This window comes from Vicia villosa, unplaced genomic scaffold (assembly GCF_029867415.1).
Source record: "Vicia villosa cultivar HV-30 ecotype Madison, WI unplaced genomic scaffold, Vvil1.0 ctg.000359F_1_1, whole genome shotgun sequence".
NCBI lineage: Eukaryota > Viridiplantae > Streptophyta > Magnoliopsida > Fabales > Fabaceae > Vicia > Vicia villosa.
Genome location: NW_026705162.1, coordinates 373,627 through 393,879, shown reverse-complemented (window position 1 = coordinate 393,879; position 20,253 = coordinate 373,627). Strand labels below are relative to the sequence as shown.

General features: G+C 35.7%; 3 protein-coding genes across 3 annotated transcripts; all 3 read left to right on the top strand.

Moving 5' to 3' along the window:
* The first annotated feature begins 1,079 nt into the window (after positions 1-1,079).
* On the top strand, positions 1,080-5,175 carry LOC131627378 (phosphatidylinositol 4-phosphate 5-kinase 1-like). The gene is made up of 8 exons (XM_058898226.1): positions 1,080-2,363; positions 2,470-2,634; positions 2,870-3,035; positions 3,134-3,244; positions 3,327-3,520; positions 3,614-3,744; positions 3,835-3,928; positions 4,468-5,175. Exons 1-8 carry the CDS (start codon positions 1,288-1,290, stop codon positions 4,775-4,777), a joined length of 2,247 nt encoding a protein of 748 aa, XP_058754209.1. The 5' UTR covers positions 1,080-1,287; the 3' UTR covers positions 4,778-5,175.
* A 146-nt stretch (positions 5,176-5,321) lies between these two features.
* On the top strand, positions 5,322-9,993 carry LOC131627377 (uncharacterized). The gene is made up of 5 exons (XM_058898225.1): positions 5,322-6,232; positions 6,613-8,375; positions 8,455-8,703; positions 8,771-9,006; positions 9,098-9,993. Exons 2-5 carry the CDS (start codon positions 6,618-6,620, stop codon positions 9,924-9,926), a joined length of 3,072 nt encoding a protein of 1,023 aa, XP_058754208.1. The 5' UTR covers positions 5,322-6,232; positions 6,613-6,617; the 3' UTR covers positions 9,927-9,993.
* A 7,312-nt stretch (positions 9,994-17,305) lies between these two features.
* LOC131627359 (protein MAIN-LIKE 2-like) lies at positions 17,306-18,838 on the top strand. The gene is made up of 3 exons (XM_058898203.1): positions 17,306-17,536; positions 18,249-18,251; positions 18,344-18,838. Exons 1-3 carry the CDS (start codon positions 17,306-17,308, stop codon positions 18,836-18,838), a joined length of 729 nt encoding a protein of 242 aa, XP_058754186.1.
* Positions 18,839-20,253: the final 1,415 nt, after the last annotated feature.

Sequence of the window (20,253 nt, the reverse complement as noted above, 5' to 3'; positions counted from 1 at the left end):
TATTGGTTGTGCCTAAGAAATAGATTTAGTGCATGTTTGGATTGACTTCTACAAGCCCCAAAAGCACTTCTAGTCCACCTCAATTTGAAAATTGTTTTTTTCTTTTTCTTGTTTGGATAGTTTTTCAAAATCAATTCTCCTCACCCAAAAGCAATTCTAGTAGAAGCTACAATTCTTAGCTTTTGAGTTTGGTAGAATCAATTCTACATTTATTATATATTATTTATTACAACTCTTTTAAATTTTCTTACTTTATCCTCTTAAATTTTTATCAATTACTTCTTTTCTTTTTGATTTGTACTAGAATTTATTACGATTTTGGTAATTATACAATTCAAAATCAATTTTGTTAAAACTATCCAAACAACATTAATCGATAACAATCACTTCTATATCATTGTATCCAAACATAAATCAATTCTTCTAAACTCAATTTTTTTAAAATCAATTCTACCAAACTCAATTCTCTCTGAATCAATTATGACCACCACCAATCCAAACATGGAGTACCTTCCATGCAAGAATTTCTAAAAAAAACAATCCTTCAAGCATTAATAGATATTAATTTTTTAAATTAAAAATAGGCTATTTAAGGAATTCTTTTTAAAGCGAAGCATTTGAGGAATGTTATTTTATTTGTGGGACAGGTGAATAAAAGTTGAATGATGGTAGAAGTTCCTCCTAGGTGATTCCGTTACGTTCCAATCCCACTGTAACCAAGTGAGAAACGAATTCGCTGTCATCGGGAACCTACAAAGAATTTACTGCAAAAAAAGGACAAGGGTTTATTCCTCCTATTCAAATTTTAAATTAATGAATCTAACCAACCAACCATCACTTAACAATAATAACTTCCCTTACAAAGCCGTCGAATTAATTACATAACCACTCTATTTTTTTTATAGGACAGAGCAATAATAAATATAAACAACTATCCCATTCAATTCTCCCTCCTTTTATTTTTAATAAAACTTAATTTTAAAATAAATATTTCAATTTAATCCGAAATTTTAAGTTTAAATTAATGTTAAATTATTTTAACTGATCACTAGTATATAAAACCAAAAAACACCACTAGTACCGATAAATAGCACTAATCACTATGCATATAGCCTCTTCTCTCTCTGGCTTCTGAGCTAGTTGTATTTTGATGGAGTATTGCTCTATTCATTTTTTTCCTCCAAAATAGAAATAAAGCAGAGAAAAAGTGATTCTGATACCAAAACTTTCCTCTCGCCGGAAAATGCATTAATTACAGAACCTTCTTCTTCACACCACCGCCATAAAATGCGCCAATCACTTTTCTCCAACCATCAACCAGACGCTAACGCTAACAGCAACAACAACAGCACATCAGAAAACCAACAACCGCCGCCGGCTGTTGTTACCGGCCGTGGACGGTCTCATCTCGGCAGTCGGAGAGTTTCACCGACAAGTATAACAATCGAATTCGAAACGAAAAGTACTGCGAAGAAGGTGTTACCGAACGGTGATTCTTACATGGGGAGTTTCTCCGGTAACGTACCGAATGGATCGGGGAAATACGCATGGAGTGATGGATGTATTTACGAAGGAGAGTGGAAGCGAGGAAAAGCTTCCGGGAAAGGAAAATTCTCGTGGCCGTCCGGAGCTGTATACGAAGGGGAGATTAAGCTAGGTCGAATGGAAGGGTTTGGGATATTCACCGGATCCGACGGAGATAGTTACAGAGGCTCATGGAGCTCCGATGTAAAGCACGGGTATGGACAGAGACGTTACGTTAACGGAGATTATTATGAAGGTTGGTGGAAGAAGAATGTTCAAGAAGGGAACGGAAGGTACGTTTGGAGGAACGGGAATGAGTATATTGGGGAATGGAAGAACGGTGTTATTAACGGGAGAGGTACGCTTGTTTGGTTGAATGGGAATCGTTATGAAGGTGAGTGGGAGAATGGTGTTCCGAAAGGGCAAGGTGTGTTTACTTGGCCTGATGGAAGTTGTTATGTTGGGAATTGGAATAATAAGGATGTGAAGATGCATTTGCTGAATGGGACTTTTTATTCTGGGAATGGACCTTTGTTTGGAGATGATTTTGCGATAACGATGAGGAAGAGATCTTCGGTTGAGGTGGAAGGGGAGAAGAATTTTAGGAAGATTTGTATATGGGAATCGGATGGAGAAGCTGGTGATATAACTTGTGATATAATTGATAATGTGTCGATTTTGAATAGGATTGGGAGTGGAAATGTTTCAGATCCACAAGAGATTAAGCAGTTTCAGAGGAATCCTTGTCGTTTGGCTTCTGAGGTTAAGAGACCTGGTGAAACTATATCTAAGGGGCATAAGAATTATGATCTTATGCTTAATCTGCAATTGGGTATTAGGTAAAGTTCAGTTTTGCAACTTAGGTTCTATTAGTTGATTGTTTGTGATTTTGTATTTTTTTACTAGTTTTGTATTCAGGGGATTTTTTTTGTTTTGTTTTTGTAGGCACTCTGTTGGAAAGGAAGCTTCCATATCGAGAGAGCTAAAACCGAGTGATTTTGATTCGAAGGAGAAGTTTTGGACTAGGTTTCCTTCTGAAGGTTCTAAGAGTACGCCACCACATCAATCGATGGAGTTCCGCTGGAAGGATTATTGCCCTATGGTTTTTAGGTATAGCCTTTTTGATTTTCCCCTAGTAGTTACTGTTAGTTTCTTTTAGCATAGACAAAGGAAATATTCAATTTCATGCTAGGGTGTTGTAAGGTCTTTACCAATTGAGCTATTTTTAGATTTGCCTTTCACACTTGGTTAGCCTAATTAGATAACGATTAATAATGTTTTTGAGTTTATTGCAATTTTATTGTCTTCTGTTTAATTGTTAACTTGGTTTGGTTTTGAATTTCAGAGAGTTGAGGAAGCTATTTCAGGTAGATCCTGCTGATTATATGTTAGCTATATGTGGGAATGCTGCCCTTAGGGAGCTTTCATCACCTGGGAAAAGTGGAAGTTTCTTCTACTTGACCCAAGATGACAGATATATGATAAAGACAGTGAAGAAATCTGAAGTCAAGGTTTGTTTTTTGTTTTTGAATTTGACAACTTTTCTGCGTTCTTTCAAACTATAGTGATGGACATGTGTATTGAGGTGACTTTGGTGATTATTTTTTAGGTACTTCTTCGGATGCTTCGCAGTTATTATCAACATGTTTCTAAGTATGAGAATTCGCTTGTGACAAAGTTCTATGGGGTACACTGTGTTAAACCAATTGGAGGCCAGAAGGTATGTCTTTGAAGTTTAAGTTGTTTGAAGTGGTTGGTTTATGATTTGTAGGAGCTGAAAATTTGTTTTTACTGAAAAGCAGACTCGGTTCATTGTGATGGGCAATCTTTTCTGCTCAGAGTATCCAATACATAGACGATTTGACTTGAAAGGATCATCACATGGCCGTACAACAGATAAGACTGAAGAAGAGATTGATGAAACTACCACCCTCAAGGACCTGGATCTCAATTTTGTATTTCGCTTGCAAAGAAGTTGGTTCAAGGATCTTATCAAGTAAGTTGTTCAGTGAGTGTTATTTGCGCTGCTACTTAGTCTTGAGACATCATGCCTATTTGTTAAACTAAACTTATCTTGATTATTGTGCAGACAAATGGAGCGGGATTGCGAGTTTTTGGAAGCCGAGGGAATTATGGATTACAGTCTTTTGATTGGCATTCATTTTCGTGATGATAATACATATGACAAAATGGGATTGTCACCGTTTCTTTTGCGAACTGGTATTGATGAATATTTCATTTCGGTGTGCATAGTAGATGAGTTTTATGTAATATTAATAGAACTAAGACTTATTATATTGTTACTTTTAGGCAAGCAGGACTCTTATCAGAGTGAAAAGTTTATGCGTGGTTATCGCTTCCTGGAAGCAGAGCTACAGGATAGGGATCGAGTCAAATCTGGCAGGTATGTTGAAATATGTTCTGGTTCTCTATATTCTCTAAAATTTAAGTTAACAGAATTATTAGGTTGTTTTAACACCTCATTCATAATTTAAGTGGTAGTAACATTTTGTTCCCCATAAAGCTCTGAGATGCTGGTAGACCTGTTACTGCATGTTATGGTTAAGTTCTAGTTCTCTGATGTTATTTATTTTTGGAGAAATTCTCTTGTTATTTTAAATGCTCAATAATTCTTATAATGGTGATGACATTCATGGAAATAATTGCAATTAGCTTGAATTATCTTAGAAAGTAGGTGGGAATAATGTAGTCACGTAGAGCAAGCAACCTTTGTTTTTAGGGGCATTCACAGGTTGTAGTCCTAATTGTTTTTAAAAAAGTTGACATATTTATTTATGACTAGGTAGTCCCATAATTTTCTTGAGCCAATATTGAATGTTGATAGTGAATGTGAATGCATAAAAGCAACTTTATCTGAAGGGAAGGGGATTAATCATATTTGTAAATTTTGGTGTTTTACGCAAGATTTGTCTTTATTTTCAGGAAATCCTTGATCAGGTTAGGAGCTAATATGCCTGCAAGAGCAGAGCGCATGGCTCGACGGAGTGATTTCGACCAATACACCAGTGGTGGTATCAGCCATTTTACTCCTTATCGCATTGGGGAGACCCATGACGTTGTTTTATATTGTGGGATTATCGACATTTTGCAAGATTATGACATCAGCAAGAAGCTGGAGCATGCATACAAGTCCTGGCAGGCTGACCCTTCATCAATCTCAGCTGTTGATCCAAAGCTCTACTCAAAGAGGTTCCGTGATTTTGTTGGGAGAATATTCAGTGAAGACCGGTAGCATCCAGTAGGGAAGAATGTGTAAATGCTGTGACAATGTTTGAAGTTGCAACTACTGATCTGAATAATATCCAGGAAAAAAAGCTGGAAATCGATTCAGTTATCGGTATTGGGGAGCATGCAATTGACCTGATTAACAGGTTATATGACACTGAGAATCAAATCTGCATGCTGGATCTTTGTGGGGAAATTTTGAAGGTTTTGCCATAACGATGGGTTCATTGAAGGCAGGGAGATCTTTGTATATGGAAGGTGGTGGAAATGATCTCTGCCTTTTTTCCTTGTTTTTCCATTGGTTAGATTTGTAAATTCTTTTGTAGGAGGTACGCTATTATGAATGTAAAAAAAATGATACGTAGAGGAGAAATGAAATTATGAAAATGCTTTCAGAGGCAGGAATCCAAATGCGCAGATACTTTACTTGGTAGTAATAAAGAAAATGTACAGTATTTATTTTAAAAATGGTTAATTGGGATAGCACATGGTTGAAGACATGGTTTTGGTTATGGAGTACAGGTTTGATGATGCTCTTTGGGATCTTCATGTGTCCAAATACCCAAATATTAAAAAAATAATTTTGCTGTGAGGGCATTGGTCGATGAAGTGTTATGAAAAGCAGAGAAAGCACGAGAAAGATTCGCTTGTTGTGTTGCTTGATTTTTCCTCAGTTTGGTTCCTGCTTTTCACTGTTTATGTAATTGTACTTAAACCACTCTTTAATTCTAGTTAAGGAATATGATGATAATAATATTTTAGTAAATGTTTTGATCCTAACAAATCATTCTCGGGTAATCTTCCACCTGGTGAGATCAATTAAAAAATGAGGAGTATGATCACGCCGTTAATCTTGTTAATGATCTTAAGGGGATTTGAGAAACAGACATATATGTCCTGTCATGTCACGAGCTTTGGGAATCGGGCTAGACGCGTCTCAATGTCAGATTGTGGTCAAAGTCAGTGGCAGGGGTAGAAAGATTATGCTTAAAGAAATGAGGTACACACTTTCTTGATCACAAGCATAAATAAAATTAAAGTGTATGCTTAAAGTAATGAGGTACACAAACATTTTCATTATCACAAGCCTAAATACAATTAAGGCAAAATACCCTTTTTCGTCCTCTAACTTTTACTCGGGGTCCAATTTCGTCTCATAATTTTTAAAAAGTTCAAATAACTCCCTTATCTATTAAAAACGTACCACGTTTATCCTTCCGTTTGCTTCCGTTAGTTGTGCTATTATTTTTTTATACAGGTGGCATTTAACATGTTGATGTGTATTATCCACGTGTGTATCATTAATTTAAAACTAAACAAGTATCCTTTAGAAAGCTCTTTTTTCACCCTTAGCAACTATTGAAGAGTATTAACCACAGAAGTTGAAGCTGATAAGTTCTGGATGTACCTCCAAAGCTCAAAATCGTACGCGTGAAGAATATCGATCACTGAAGAATCACAGGTATGTCATTTATACCTCTAAATGGTGCTGATTGTTGCGAATAGATTTCGTTTTTAGGGTTCTCTTCATCTTCGTTCGTATTAGGGTTCACTCATTTGTATTAGGGTTCGCTTATAGGGTATCGTTTTTTAGGGTTCTATTCATCTTGTAAATGTTTCTGATTGTTTTGATTTAGGGTTTATTACATGGACTACTCGCTGAAATGGATTACGTTTGTTAGGGTTCAATTCATCTTGTAAATGTTTCTGATTGTTTTGATTTAGGGTTTATTACATGGACTACTCGCTGAAATGGATTACGTTTGTTAGGGTTCTATTCATCTTGTAAATGTTTCTGATTGTTATGATTTAGGGTTCTTATTCAGGGTTGTTTTGAATCAGGTGTAATGGACGAGATCATTTATCTAACAATTCACCATAGTGGTGCCTTCGTTGATAGTGACAATAATAACTATGAAGGAGGAGACACTGCTACCCTGAAAATAGATGTAGACACCTGGAGCTATTTTGAATTAGTTGGTGTTCTTAAGCACTTAGGCTATAGGGAGTTTGAGAGAATATGGTATAGGGACCCTACATTTGGCATGCTTGAGTTAGTTGATGATAAGGGAGCCTTAGACATAGCTGATCTTTACAGGGTTCACCTTAGGGTTGACATATACATTCAACACACTGTATGTGAGCCAGATTTTTGTGACTACCCTATAGAGCAGGACATAGTGAATGAAGAGGAGGACATAGTGAATGGAGAGGAGGAAGAGTTACTGTCTAAAATATATGATGAAGTAGTTGGTCAGGAGGAGAGTAATGTGGCTAGGGATAAGGAAACTGATGATGCTTTGGAAAAGGATGGAGGCAATGTGGGACTGGATGAAGGTAATGTGGGATTGGATGAAGGTAATGTGGCTGTGGAGGATAATAATGTGGGATTGGATGAAGGTAATGTGGCTGTGGAGGATAATAATGTGGGATTGGATGAAGGTAATGTGGCTGTGGAGGATAATAATGTTGGTGAGGTGCATGATGAGTCTAGTACAGATAATGGAGATGACAGTGCTGATGAGAACTATGAGAGTGCTATGGAAGAGGCATTTGATGATTCATCTGATGGTTTTGATGAGTTGGAGGAAGAGGATTTGGATAATCTACTTGAACATGAATCACACCCTGATGGTGAACCAAGCAAAAAACAGTTTGATAAAGATATGGAAAAGGGTATGGAGGATGAAAGTGAAGAACTTCATAGTGGATGTGATAGTGATGATAGCACTGGTGCAGTTACCAAGAAGAGATACCAAATGTTCAATCTGAAGAAGGACATGGCTAATTTCAAATGGGAAGTTGGAGTGTACTTTAGGTCAAGGGAAGAATTCAAGGAAGCCATAACTTCATATGCTGTTCAAAGTGGAAGAAATTTGAAGTTTGTAAAGAATGACAAAGTGAGGGTTAGAGTGCATTGCAAGGCTGGTTGTCAATGGGAAGCTTATTGTGCCAAATTGCCAAATGAGGATACTTGGCAATTAAGGAAAATTGTTGACAAGCATGAGTGCAGTAGGGACTATAATGTAAAATTGTTGACCACTAAATGGCTGAGCAAGAGAATTCAAAACTCTTTGAAAAGCAACCCAAGGATGAAGATAAAGGATATAAAAGCAAAGGCTCAAAGAAAGTGGAATGTGGGTGTTAATAAGACCAAGGCAATAAGGGCAAGATTCAGGGCAAGAGACATGGTTGATGGATCTTTCTTAGGGGATTACACAAGAATATATGATTACTGTCATGAGCTACTTAGAGCTAACCCAGGGTCCACTGTGAAACTTAATGTTGAACCAGTTCAAGAAGGTGTAGAAGATCAAAGACCTTATTTTAAAAGGATGTATGTTTGCTTTGCAGCATGTAAAGAAAGCTTCAAGTTGTCTAGACATATCTTAGGTCTAGATGGCTGTTTTTTGAAGGGCTTATGTGGTGGGCAGATTCTTGCTGCAATAGGTAGGGATCCAAATGATCAGATGCTCCCAGTTGCCTTTGCAGTTGTGGAAGGAGAGAACAAGGATAGTTGGACCTGGTTTCTGCAGCTCTTGATTGAGGATTTAGGAGGTCAAGAAGATTGCCTTACATACACCTTCATTTCTGACCAACAAAAGGTGTGTACATAATCATATTTTGTCTGTGATAATTACTACTACATTTTGTATGTGCTAATTCATATTTTGTATTTTACAGGGTCTACTACCAGCCATGGATGAACTTTTGCCAGGTGTTGAACAAAGATTCTGTGTAAGGCATCTTTACAACAACTTTAGGAAGAAGTTCCCTGGAAAAATGTTAAAGGATGCCATATGGAAGGCTGCAAAGACAACATATGTACAAGCTTGGGAAAGAGAAATGAGGGCTATGAGGCTTATCAATGGTGAGGCATATCTGCATATGTTGAAGACATCTCCCAGATTCTGGAGTAAATCACATTTTAAGGTAAACTTCACTGAAATTTTTAAACTTATTTCTGAATGGTTCTGAATGCTTCTGAATGTTATGCCAGGTAACCAACAAATGTGACACATTACTCAACAACATGTCTGAGTCATTCAACAGTGTGATACTTGAGTCAAGGTCCAAGCCTCTTATAACAATGATTGAAGAGATCAGAACTTATTTCATGGAGAGGTGGGCAACCAACAGGATGAGGTTCCAAAATCTGTCTGATGATGCAGTGCTACCAAACATAAGAAAGCAAGTGGAGAAAACTAGTACATGCACAAACAATTGGATTGTAAGGTGTGTAACATATATTTGATGTATCTCTTATGGTTTGGTATGATAAACAATATTTAGTTACTTCTGATGGTTTGGTTTATCTAATATGTAGGATGTCTGATGAACATATATTTGAAGTTAAGCATGTGCAAGATCCAAATGAGATGTTTACAGTGAACCTGAAAGACAGCAAATGCTCATGTAGGAGGTGGGAACTAACTGGTTTGCCATGTGTGCATGCCTTGTCATGCATGAAGAGTAGGAACTTCAAATTTGAAGATTATATTCCTGAGTACTATAAGAAGAGCAGGTACATTGCAGTATACAAACCAGTCATTTACCCTGTTAATGGTTCAAACCTATGGGAAAAAACACAATACCCAGATGTGCATCCTCCAAAGTACAGAAAGATGCCTGGAAGACCAAAGAAGAAAAGGAATCTGGAACAAGGAGAGATAGATGGGTCTGACAGAAAACTTAGGAGAACTGGGCTAATTGTGAAGTGCAGTAGATGCAAGAAATCTGGGCACAACAAAGCCACATGTAAGGTAACAGGGCCAACACAAACTACTGAATCTACTCAACAAAACTCAACACAAACTACTCAACAAGCTTCTCAACAGGTTTCTACTCAGCCTACTCAACAGCAACCAACACAAGCTTCTCAGCCTACTCAACAGCAACCAACACAAGCTTCTCAGCCTACTCACCAGCAACCAACACAAGCTTCTCAGCCAACTCAACAGCAAACAACTCAGCCTTCTCAGACATCCAGAAGCAGACAACCTGCTGCTCAGAAGGCAAAGAAATTAGGAGTGAGAAGGGCACCAACACCTTGGGTACCACCTGGACCAACCACAAGATTAGGAGCATCAAGAATTGGCCCAACTACTAGAAGGACAACTCCAACAAAGAGAAACTCATCCAAGAAGAATGTTTAGAATTTTTAGGATATTTAGATTGTTTAGACTGTTAGTTTCATATTTTGGCAGTGTCGCTTTTGGAACATGTATGCTTTTAAACATGTATTATGTTGAACATGTAAGCTTTTAAGCATGTCTGATTTTGAACATCTATGGTTTTGAACATGTATGGTATTGAACAAGTTTGGTTTTGAACATGTATGGATAATGAACATGTATGGTGTTATTGCAATCTTTCAATTTGAAACACATGTTTGATATTGTATTCATTAACACTAACCAAACCACTGATAATTTTAACACTAACCAAACCACTGATTTCATTAATGATAACAGGTACATCAACTGGTAAACCTTAAAATTACATCATCAAGCTAAACATCTACGGATTACATTAACAATAACATCTACTAATTTTTCCAATAACATCTAATTCCTTATCAACCTAAACCTTAACATGAGCAACCTAGACCTTAAAAAAACACAGAACCAATAACATGATCATAATCATCAAGCCACAAAATTTTTCCAATTTCATCATCTTCTTCAGTTGCCTTTGAATTTGATCAGTCTCCTGCCTTATCTCTTCAGTTGACAATCTAACTTTGGCAACATCCATTTGTATCTCTTCAAATTTTTTTCCTAACTTTTCCACCATATGTTGCATACAATCACCATCTGTATCTACAACTTCCTCCAAATACCATTCAAAAAATCCACACCCAGGATTCACAGGCCCCTACATGTGCCATAGATTGCTGTTAAATTACCATAAACTTAGAAAACCAACAATCTCTAAAAACTTAACATACCTTAAAATTGGGACATCCCCAGAATTGTCTTCCAAAAGTCTTTGTTGTCTTGGACTTTCGTAGGGTGGCTTTAGCTCCACAATGGCATACCACAACATTACAATGCAAATTCGCTTTCCTACAATTCTCAGAATTCAAACTTTCATGGCTACCTGCTGAGATATGAGAAGAACATTGATGCGACTTCATGTTCCTGCAAAATCCTAACCCCCAGTTTCTTCCCAATCTCAAAATGTTGGAATCAAGCAAACCCTAACCCCCAATTTGTGAAGAATCTGGAAAATGAAGAAGAATCTGGTTTAACCCTATCCCCCAATTCCTTTTAACGAAGGAGAAGAGTACAGTAACGTCCACGTAAGCTGCCACATAAGCTTCTACTAACGTCCGTTTGCCTGTGTTGGACGGAAAGGACTCTTGTGGTACGTTTTTAATAGATAAGGGACTTATTTGAACTTTTTAAAAATTATGGGACGAAATTGGACCCCGAGTCAAAGTTAGAGGACGAAAAAGGGTATTTTGCCTACAATTAATTTAAACTCACTCATGTATGAAGAAAATATTATATATAAAATAACCAAGTTCTGTAGGTAGCTGTACTTATAGCTGTTTAAATGAGCCATCCGACCTTAAACGGGCCGGTCTTGAGTTTTTAAGGGCTGGGCCAAAATGGCCCGATTTGATATGGATTTGAAAATAACTATCCGAGTCCGGCTCTAGATGAGCTTTGGGCTATTCCGCCTTAAACAGACTTTTTTAATTAGAAAATTTAAAATAAAAATTCTATTATATTTATTATAACTAAAATAAAAAATTATAGTATTTTAAACATAATACATTTTTAAGTACTATATTATCTCTTATAAATACTATAATGTGTTTTTAAATACAATATATGTCCAAATTATAGAAAATAATACTTGAATATTTAAAATAACCGAAAAACTAATATAATACAATCTAAGAATGTTGATTATATTAATATATTATATTTAAAAGTGAAAGATCGAATAGAATAGAGATAAAATTTACTGAGGAGAGAAAAATCAATATGATATTTTGGAGTAAACAATAAAAATATATATATTTTTTTAATTTTATAATTATGCGAGCTTGATGGCTACCCACGACTCATATGGGCTAGCCCTAATGAGTAGCGGGTTTTTTAGGGCTGGGTTAAAAAGGCCCTGAAAAATATGGACTCTAATTTTAAGGCCCAAACGCTATAATTTTCCGGGTCTGACAGACCGACTCATATGAGCTAGCCCATTTTGACAGCTCTAGCTGTATTGCATGAACATTAGTCGTAAGGTCTCTGTTTTCGAGTCAAGTTCATCAATAACTTAATCTCAAATTTTTCCCGCCGCGATAGCAGACATGTGATCTTCCGATTTATAGAGTTTCTTAGGGTTTCTTGAATCTCTTCTGATGGGCATGAAAAGAGAATCTGGTAAACCGTGTATTTCAATCGCACTACAAATGAGAAGACCATAACCCAATATAAATATCCTTAGACTTATTTTTCAGTTTTCAATATTCTAATTTGACACCTTATCAAATTAGATATTAATCTATAGTATATACAAAATAATCTCACCTTTTTTATTATATTTATGTTTTTAGTCACAAACTTAATATTAATTAGATAATTTTAGTTTTAACTAATTAAATAATAGTCTAATATTATATTTGTGACAAAAAAATTATACAATTTTATTTTATCAAAAACTCTAAATATATAACGAAGTGGTTAACGGTCCTCAAAAGACCAATCTCAAACCGAACACGAGGTTCCATTAGAGGTGACCTTCTTCCCCGATTCAATGTTTTATTTATCTTAATTTTGATATTGGATCACATAAAAAAACTACTAATATAGAAGAATTGACCCCCTTCAATTTATATACAAACAAATTAAAATAATAAAGTCTTCATTATGTTGTCTAAGGTTTCTGAAAAGAAACATTATCTATAATATATAATATTAAAAATAACTCAATCCATTCAAGAAAGAATATTAGGCAAAAATAGCTGCCAAATACTCTAAGACACATGCACTTTTTTCTTCCTGAAAAATATCATCATTACTTATTATCAATTTCCTCAATTTCCTAGCTATATTATTTAATTTGTTTGTTTGTTCCTCTCATTTTCTTTAAAGGACCGTCCAATCTTTTAGAGTGCCACCTCATACCACAAATCGCAATTTGTAACATCAATTAATAGAGAATAAAATCTTCAATTATGTGAATTGTGATAATATATCTTTCTATGCATCAAAAAAAGAAAGATAATATATCATTCTATGGATGATGTGAATGTAACAATTTGTATATTATTTGGGAATATAGATGTTGTTGACATCTTTATTCTCATTGAAGAATCAATAATATACTACTAAATACAATTAAAAGGGTCAACTTTAAAGCACAAATACATATACGATACTGAAATCGATAATAATTTAATAAAATTAAAAAATGAAACATAATTATTTGTGTTAGTATCGTGTCGAATAATGATATATGTTGGATATTGAATATGCATTTCTTTGGAGATATATTTTCGAAAATATAAAGATGATCAAGATTGAAATCAATAATATTATGTGAGTAGTGGTGAGTACTGTATGTAAATAGTAGAAAGCAATTGGAATTAAGGTGCATGTTTTTGGGCTAGTCTAAATAGCGTGAAAGGAAAGGCACAATATAGATAATGTTGTATAAATGAATGGCCATGCTTGCCATTAGTTGTTGTTTATTGTAGGTGAAGTGAAACTCTTTCTGGCCATGCTCGCCATTAGTTGGTTGTTGTAGGTGAAGTGAAACTCTTTTTCAAAGAGTTTCTATCATTTGTTCTTAATCAGTGATGCCTTACCACGTGGGTGGTAACCAAGTGGAATATCATATATCAAAGGAGCCAATCCTATTCCTACATAATATAGCATCTTACAATTTTCTTTTTTTTTTGATTCAAGTCAGCTTTAGGTTTTTTGGGTTTCTGAATAAAATAACTACGATTCCACCGAGATAAAATAAATATGGTTATATTGGCTTAATGCACATTCTTTCTTGAGTTATTTGGGTCATTTTTGAAACATTCCCCAAAATAAAATTTGATTAACTTTTTTAACGTTTGAAGATTTTCTTGTCTTGTATCCTCATCAGGTCTCAGTCATCAAAAAATTGACAAAAAAGTTGACATGACATTGTTTTATTTATTTATTTTCTATTTAATGTTTATTTCACATATGTATTTCACTTATTGGAATGACTCAAATACCCTCACTTTAAAATTAAAATTTGATTAATGAAACCATTCATTTTTAAAAAAAATCCTAAAATACGAGATTCTCAATCGTTCCCTCAATCTTCATCGTTTTGAATCCTAGAATCTCATATTCTCTATCGTCTCATTCTTCTTAATCGTTTTGAACACTTGAAAAGCTCAAACAACTTGAATCATTGAACGTTCAACATCAAGCATTTTGTTCAGGTGTTTGCTGGTTTCATTTCATCTTGTAGTGCGACAAAGATAAGCATTTGTGAATTTTTCTACTGTATTGGATTTTACACGATGTTCAACAAATCGTTTTCCCTACGCCCTCCTAAAAATGTTGTAACTATTGGAGATTGTGGAGCATCTTGTGTCCAAGAATTATACGTTATGAAGAATGCTACTTCAAAGCTTTACTTTGAATCAGTTGTAAAAAAGGTTGGAAAATTGGAAGAACTTTAAAGGTTCCATGTCTGACTGTTGGAGGTGCTACATCTGGTGATGTTCGAATTGTTGGAGGAGTAACTAAGACCTAATTGTTCTCAGCCAGTGGGAGAAGTGGAGCCCCCTCATCAGATCTGGAGCGTTGGTTACAATAGCTAGCACAATGGTGGCGTTGTGTGCGACGACCGAACGAGTTACTTTTGATGCTACCATGACAATATGAATTCGATCGATGACCTTTGCAAGGAAGAGATCAGTAATCTAAAAGAGACAAGATTGGTTAATATGAGATCATGGTGAAGAAATGGTAGCTCTTCGTGAAAATTCTTGAGAATCAGAAGTTGATTCTCACACATGGCACCAATGCTCCGCATAGGAACCAAAGATAGGTGAAGATCGAATGAACTGGAGTTACGATGCAGTGGAGTGAGCGCTTGATATAGCGGAGCGGGAGTGGACCTGCAAGGTTTGTACTCCAACACCACTGAGTGAGAAACTAATTTGTGTATGTGAATGATAAATTACCTGAAATGACGCATGTTGTGCTTTATATAAGTAGAACGGTTAAAACAGTCTCCATGAGATTTAACGCCTTATGCGAGTGATTGCCCATTAAAATTCAACGTCGGGAGTGTATTGGAGGCTAAAATCACGTACCATAAACTAGGGTAGGGTCTCATTTGCTTTGCCCACCTTTTTGCCCGACAATTACTATTAGGCCTTTCATCATGGGCTTGAAGCGGCCCAGAATAAATGTTGTTTGACAAATATGTGAATTTATTGAGAAATCTTCATGCCACCCCAAGTTATACTTGGAACCCCCACAAATCCTATGATTTTACCATAATAGCCCTGAACTTTTGTATATTACCTTTCACAAAAACAATTGGAAAATTTTGAATTTATTGAAAACCTCTCAAATTTTCCAAAATTTTCAGGCTAACTACCCGACTTTTTCGCATTTGATGACAAATAAGTATGGTTTTTACCACATTTTTAGGATTTTTTCCGGATATTTCATAAAACTTTACCGCATATTCCAAAATGTCTGGTAAAATGCATATTTTCTATATATTTTGAAAATGTTCAGTAAATATTCATACATTCAGTAGAATATTTGAAAATATCCGATAAAAATGCATAAGTACTTCTGGTGATTTTGAAATGTGCAAAAAATGCATATATTTTATCGAGTATTCAAAAATATCCGATAACATTGCATTGATTCAAACTGACATTTCAAATAATTTGGATTTGAAGTCGGATATTTATAAAAGTCCATAAGCATCATTTTGTTAGTTATTACATATTTTGAAATATCTGGAAGACCTATAATTTTTCATATATTTTCAAAAGCCCAATAGGTTATAAAATTTTGTTTTGTTGTTGAAGTGAAGACCAGAGGCACGGGTGATTTCATTGTCGTTAGACAATGTGATTTAGTATATGCTGTGAGCGGTCGAGATAGGGGAGTTGATGTGGAGGAATCGCATATTAGGGAAGGGAGAGTGGCATTAATCAACTCTCATAGGAGGCAGCTGGCTGATTAGGCCCAATTTCGTGCACCCTGTATGATCAGACATAATTGATCTAGATCTGCTGTTGTATGGACGGGAGGTGATGAGGATGAGCTAGTTGATGTCCAAGCACCATCTACATTAGTTCAGGAGGATGTTCAGATGGTGGTAAAGGCACCCTTTGCACTAGCTCAAGAGAACGTTAAAATTTTGGTAGATGTGCCCCATCCGACAGAGGTACCTCATATTTTTGAGACAAGAATTACTCTAGAGACTGTTATTGAGGTTCATACTCCATACACGGCTGATGAGGTGCCACATGCTGATGATGTAAAGGTTACTCCATCTATTGAGAGACATACTAATGATGTCACTGCCGCTGCTTCTTTAGACCCATTTTGTACACATTGTGAGGGGTTTCTTGGTGGGCCCATTAACACGTCTATTCTCATAGGATATGTAGCTTTCAAGTTTCGGTAAGGAGATGTATGTATTTGATATGCCTATTATGTTACTTTATTTATTAATGATACATTGAAATTAGGGTTAAATAAGTTTTTAGTCCCTATAAATATCGCAACTTTCAATTTTAGTCCCTGCAAAAAATTTCTTCAAACAATGGTCCTCGTAATATTTTCCGTCCCTATTTTTAGTCTCTCCCGTTAAATTTCACTAACGGAGGCTTACGTGGCACGCCACGTGTAACGCTACGTCAATTAAAGTCAATACTAATTAAAAATAGATAGATTGCGGGGGTTTTAAACCCCCTGTAAATAACTTAAAAAACCAGATATTTTCAAGAGCAATTAATCAATCTGTTAGTAGGGAAATCTTTGTTATCCTCATTCTTCACATTATCAAACCTATAAACCTTCATTACACTCTCTCAATCCTCTTTGCATCTTCTATATATCTTTTCCTTCCCCATCTTTGTGTGATTAATTAAACTATGTCTCTACAATTCTTAATGTTAAACTATAATTCTTCTTTTATACTGTTCAATATTATTCTTCATTTGGAAGTCGAGTATATATGCAGTGCAAATATTCTACCATGAAAAAAACAAAACGTACGCTAAGGAGTTGTCGTACACAGGACTTGTCGTGCTTTGTTTTGATGCATGCAATCCATGCATGGGATCAAGAATCGTTTGAGCTAGTTGTGAAAAAGAAGACTTAATCCATCCACGATTCTCCACTTCTTTCCCAACACAACATTTTCTTCTCCTCAAGCCCCTATTTAAAGCATGCTATATTTTGCTTATCTAAACAACACACCTCATACTAAATCTTCAGTTTTAAAATCCACACATTCTTCACATATCAACATTATTTTCCACATCTGTATCACAATGGAAAGAGTGAATAAGATGGTTTCAGAGAGACCAATGGTGATATTCAGCAAGAGTTCATGTTGCATGAGTCATACAATAAAGACACTTTTTTGTGACTTTGGTGTGAATCCAGCAGTTTATGAACTTGATGAGATATCAAGAGGAAGAGAGATTGAACAAGCACTTTCAAGACTTGGTTCTTCTCCATCTGTTTTCATTGGTGGTGAACTTGTTGGTGGAGCCAATCAAGTCATGAGTCTTCATTGCTTAAAAAAACTGGAGCTCTTTGGGTTTAGTCTCATTAACATATCAGGCACACATACTCACTGAATAAATTAATTACCAATTTTGATTATGTAGTAATTGTGAGTGTGTATATATATATATATATATATATATATATATATATATATATATATATATATATATATATATATATATATATATATATATATATATATATATATATATATATATATATATATATATATATATATATATATATATATAGGATGGGATAATATTAGAATATTAGAGCTTATGGCACGAGGTAATAATAAGTTAACTTAATTGATAGGCTTGGGGTGCTATTTAAGGACAAGAATCATCTAATTGAAAATAAGTTTGTAACAGCAAAGATTTCCCTACCAAGTATTTATTTAATTGTTTGTAAAAAATTATTATTTTTAAGTTATCTAAAGGGGGTTTAAAACCCCCACAATCTGTATCTTTTTTTTATATTGACTTTATCTGATGTGGCGTGACATGTGACATGCCACGTAAGCCTCCGTTAGTGAAATCTAACGGGAGGGACCAAAAATAGGGACGGAAAATATTGGGAGGACCATTGTTTGAAGAAAAATTTTACAGGGACTAAAATTGAAAGTTGCCATATTTATAGGGACCCCAGACATATTTAACCCTTGAAATTAATTGATATTTTTTTTCTTTTTTTTTACAGGAGGTGAATACGATAGTTGATGAGTTTGATCTCCTTGCTTTGGTGGAATGTTCGCATACCATGCTGGATGCTTCACTTTTTACTGCCTTTGTTAGCGGCGGCACAAGGAGACATCTTCATTTCATCTTTCATTAAGTTTGATGACGATTACATTGGATGATGTCTCATCGCTTTTCCATATTTCGATGCCAGGTAATTTATTCACCGCTCATATCATTAGTCAGGAGACCACACATTTGATTTTTGTAGAGTACTTGAGGGTTATAGTGGAAAGTGTGATTAAGGTGTTTATTTTTATGAGAGGTGCTCACTTTCTCCTATCTTGGCTACGAGATAGGTACGGCGAGCTAGTAGGTCATGGTATGTTTGAGGAAGCCTTTAGGGTATACATGTTACATCTTGTAGGATGTACATTCTTAGCTGATAAGTCTCACGTATACATTAATGCGAAGTACATGTGGCTGTTTAATAGACTTGAGCATTGCAGTTGGGCATGTGGGTGTGCTGCGTTGACGATTCTATATGGTGCCCTTGGGGAGGCGACTGTTTTTGAGACCAGACAACTTGTCGATTATATGAGTCTATTTTAGGTATAAAATATTATTTCTTATTGTGTTAGTTCTATTTATGATATTATCCCTGGTTATATGCATCTTTGTTATTTTGTGAAGTACAGGATTTATGCGCATTTCCCGTTAATTTGTGACAGATAGTTGGGTCTACACGAGCCAAGAGATGAAGGAGAAAGCATGCACATCCGAGAGGTGTTGTGGAGTATAGGAAGACGCTTGATACGCTGATTGTAGATGATGTCATCTGCACACCCTACATAGAGCATAGAGAGGATAAACCATATGAAGAGATAGAGGATGCTATACTTTTCTGGTTACATGCGATGAGAGGGTTTAGTGGCTAGACAATTACCTGAGAGGTGTCTATTCCAGTATGGATATGTCCGGGATATCCCACAGCCAATCACTAATATTCCATATGGGAGCATTGATAGCTGGTTTCGTGGAAACATTATAAGTTTCGCATGTGCCATTAGAGATCATGCAGTGGAGGCTCAATTTCCTGCGGAGTGTGTGGATGGGTATTAGGATTGGTACCTTACTGTATCACACCCTTGCATCATCGCACATAGGCAGCATGGAGATGGTGCTAGACTTTCTCTTGTTGGATCTTCACATGAGGGATCTTCTCATGTTGATGTTGGGGCACCTTCCGATGACATGGGCTGCCTCCATATGATGCAGATGACGCTCAGGGCCTGCAGATGATAGAAATTATTATGGATAACCTCATGTGTTTGGTGAACCCAAAGGACGAGGTTCATAGTTTGGCAGCACATTCAACACACATTGTCCGAGGAGGCCTATTTAGACATTATTATTATTTTTATGTATCATTTGTAAATTATTTGTAGTATTACTCAAACATTTGTACAATATACAATATTTTGGCACTTCCATTGATGCATGATGAACATAACTTAATATTTGACAAACGGTTACTCAACTTAAGAAAACAGTAATAATAATAAATAAGAAAACCTACGCGCTACCAGATGATTCTAGACGTTTCAACATCTTAATTATGTCATCCACAGATCTAAAAATTGTCGCATTAAACTCGATTGGTCTCTTAGTTAGCCTACGGTGATATGATTTCCACATGACTTTCAAATCTTCATCGGTCTTCAACTAAATAAGGCTGTATTTCACTCGTCCATTGGTATCAATCATGTCTTCACGAAACTCGATCTTACTCACCTTTCTTTTATCCGTGTCGGGTAACAAATCACTCAACTTGTATATCAAGACGGCGAGACATGAGCTGTCTGTCGGAACCCGAAACTCTATGGGAGTTTTCGCTTCGTTGATGTACATTTCCGCCTTAGACAAAGATTGAGGAAGAGGCATTGTAACATGTTATTTGAACAACACCACACGACCCATATTTATACAACTTTGGAGTCATTCTGAACCACACAATACGGTCGGTG

Excerpts from the sequence above, each read along its gene's own strand:
- LOC131627378 (XM_058898226.1), top strand. The coding sequence starts at position 1,288 with ATGCGCCAATCACTTTTCTCCAACCATCAACCAGACGCTAACGCTAAC. Across the intron at positions 2,635-2,869 it reads TATTGCCCTATGGTTTTTAG|AGAGTTGAGGAAGCTATTTC; the intron begins GTATAGCCTTTT and ends TTTGAATTTCAG. Across the intron at positions 3,745-3,834 it reads ACCGTTTCTTTTGCGAACTG|GCAAGCAGGACTCTTATCAG; the intron begins GTATTGATGAAT and ends TGTTACTTTTAG.
- LOC131627377 (XM_058898225.1), top strand. The coding sequence starts at position 6,618 with ATGGACGAGATCATTTATCTAACAATTCACCATAGTGGTGCCTTCGTT. Across the intron at positions 8,704-8,770 it reads GGAGTAAATCACATTTTAAG|GTAACCAACAAATGTGACAC; the intron begins GTAAACTTCACT and ends ATGTTATGCCAG. Across the intron at positions 9,007-9,097 it reads ACAAACAATTGGATTGTAAG|GATGTCTGATGAACATATAT; the intron begins GTGTGTAACATA and ends TCTAATATGTAG.
- LOC131627359 (XM_058898203.1), top strand. The coding sequence starts at position 17,306 with ATGGAAAGAGTGAATAAGATGGTTTCAGAGAGACCAATGGTGATATTC.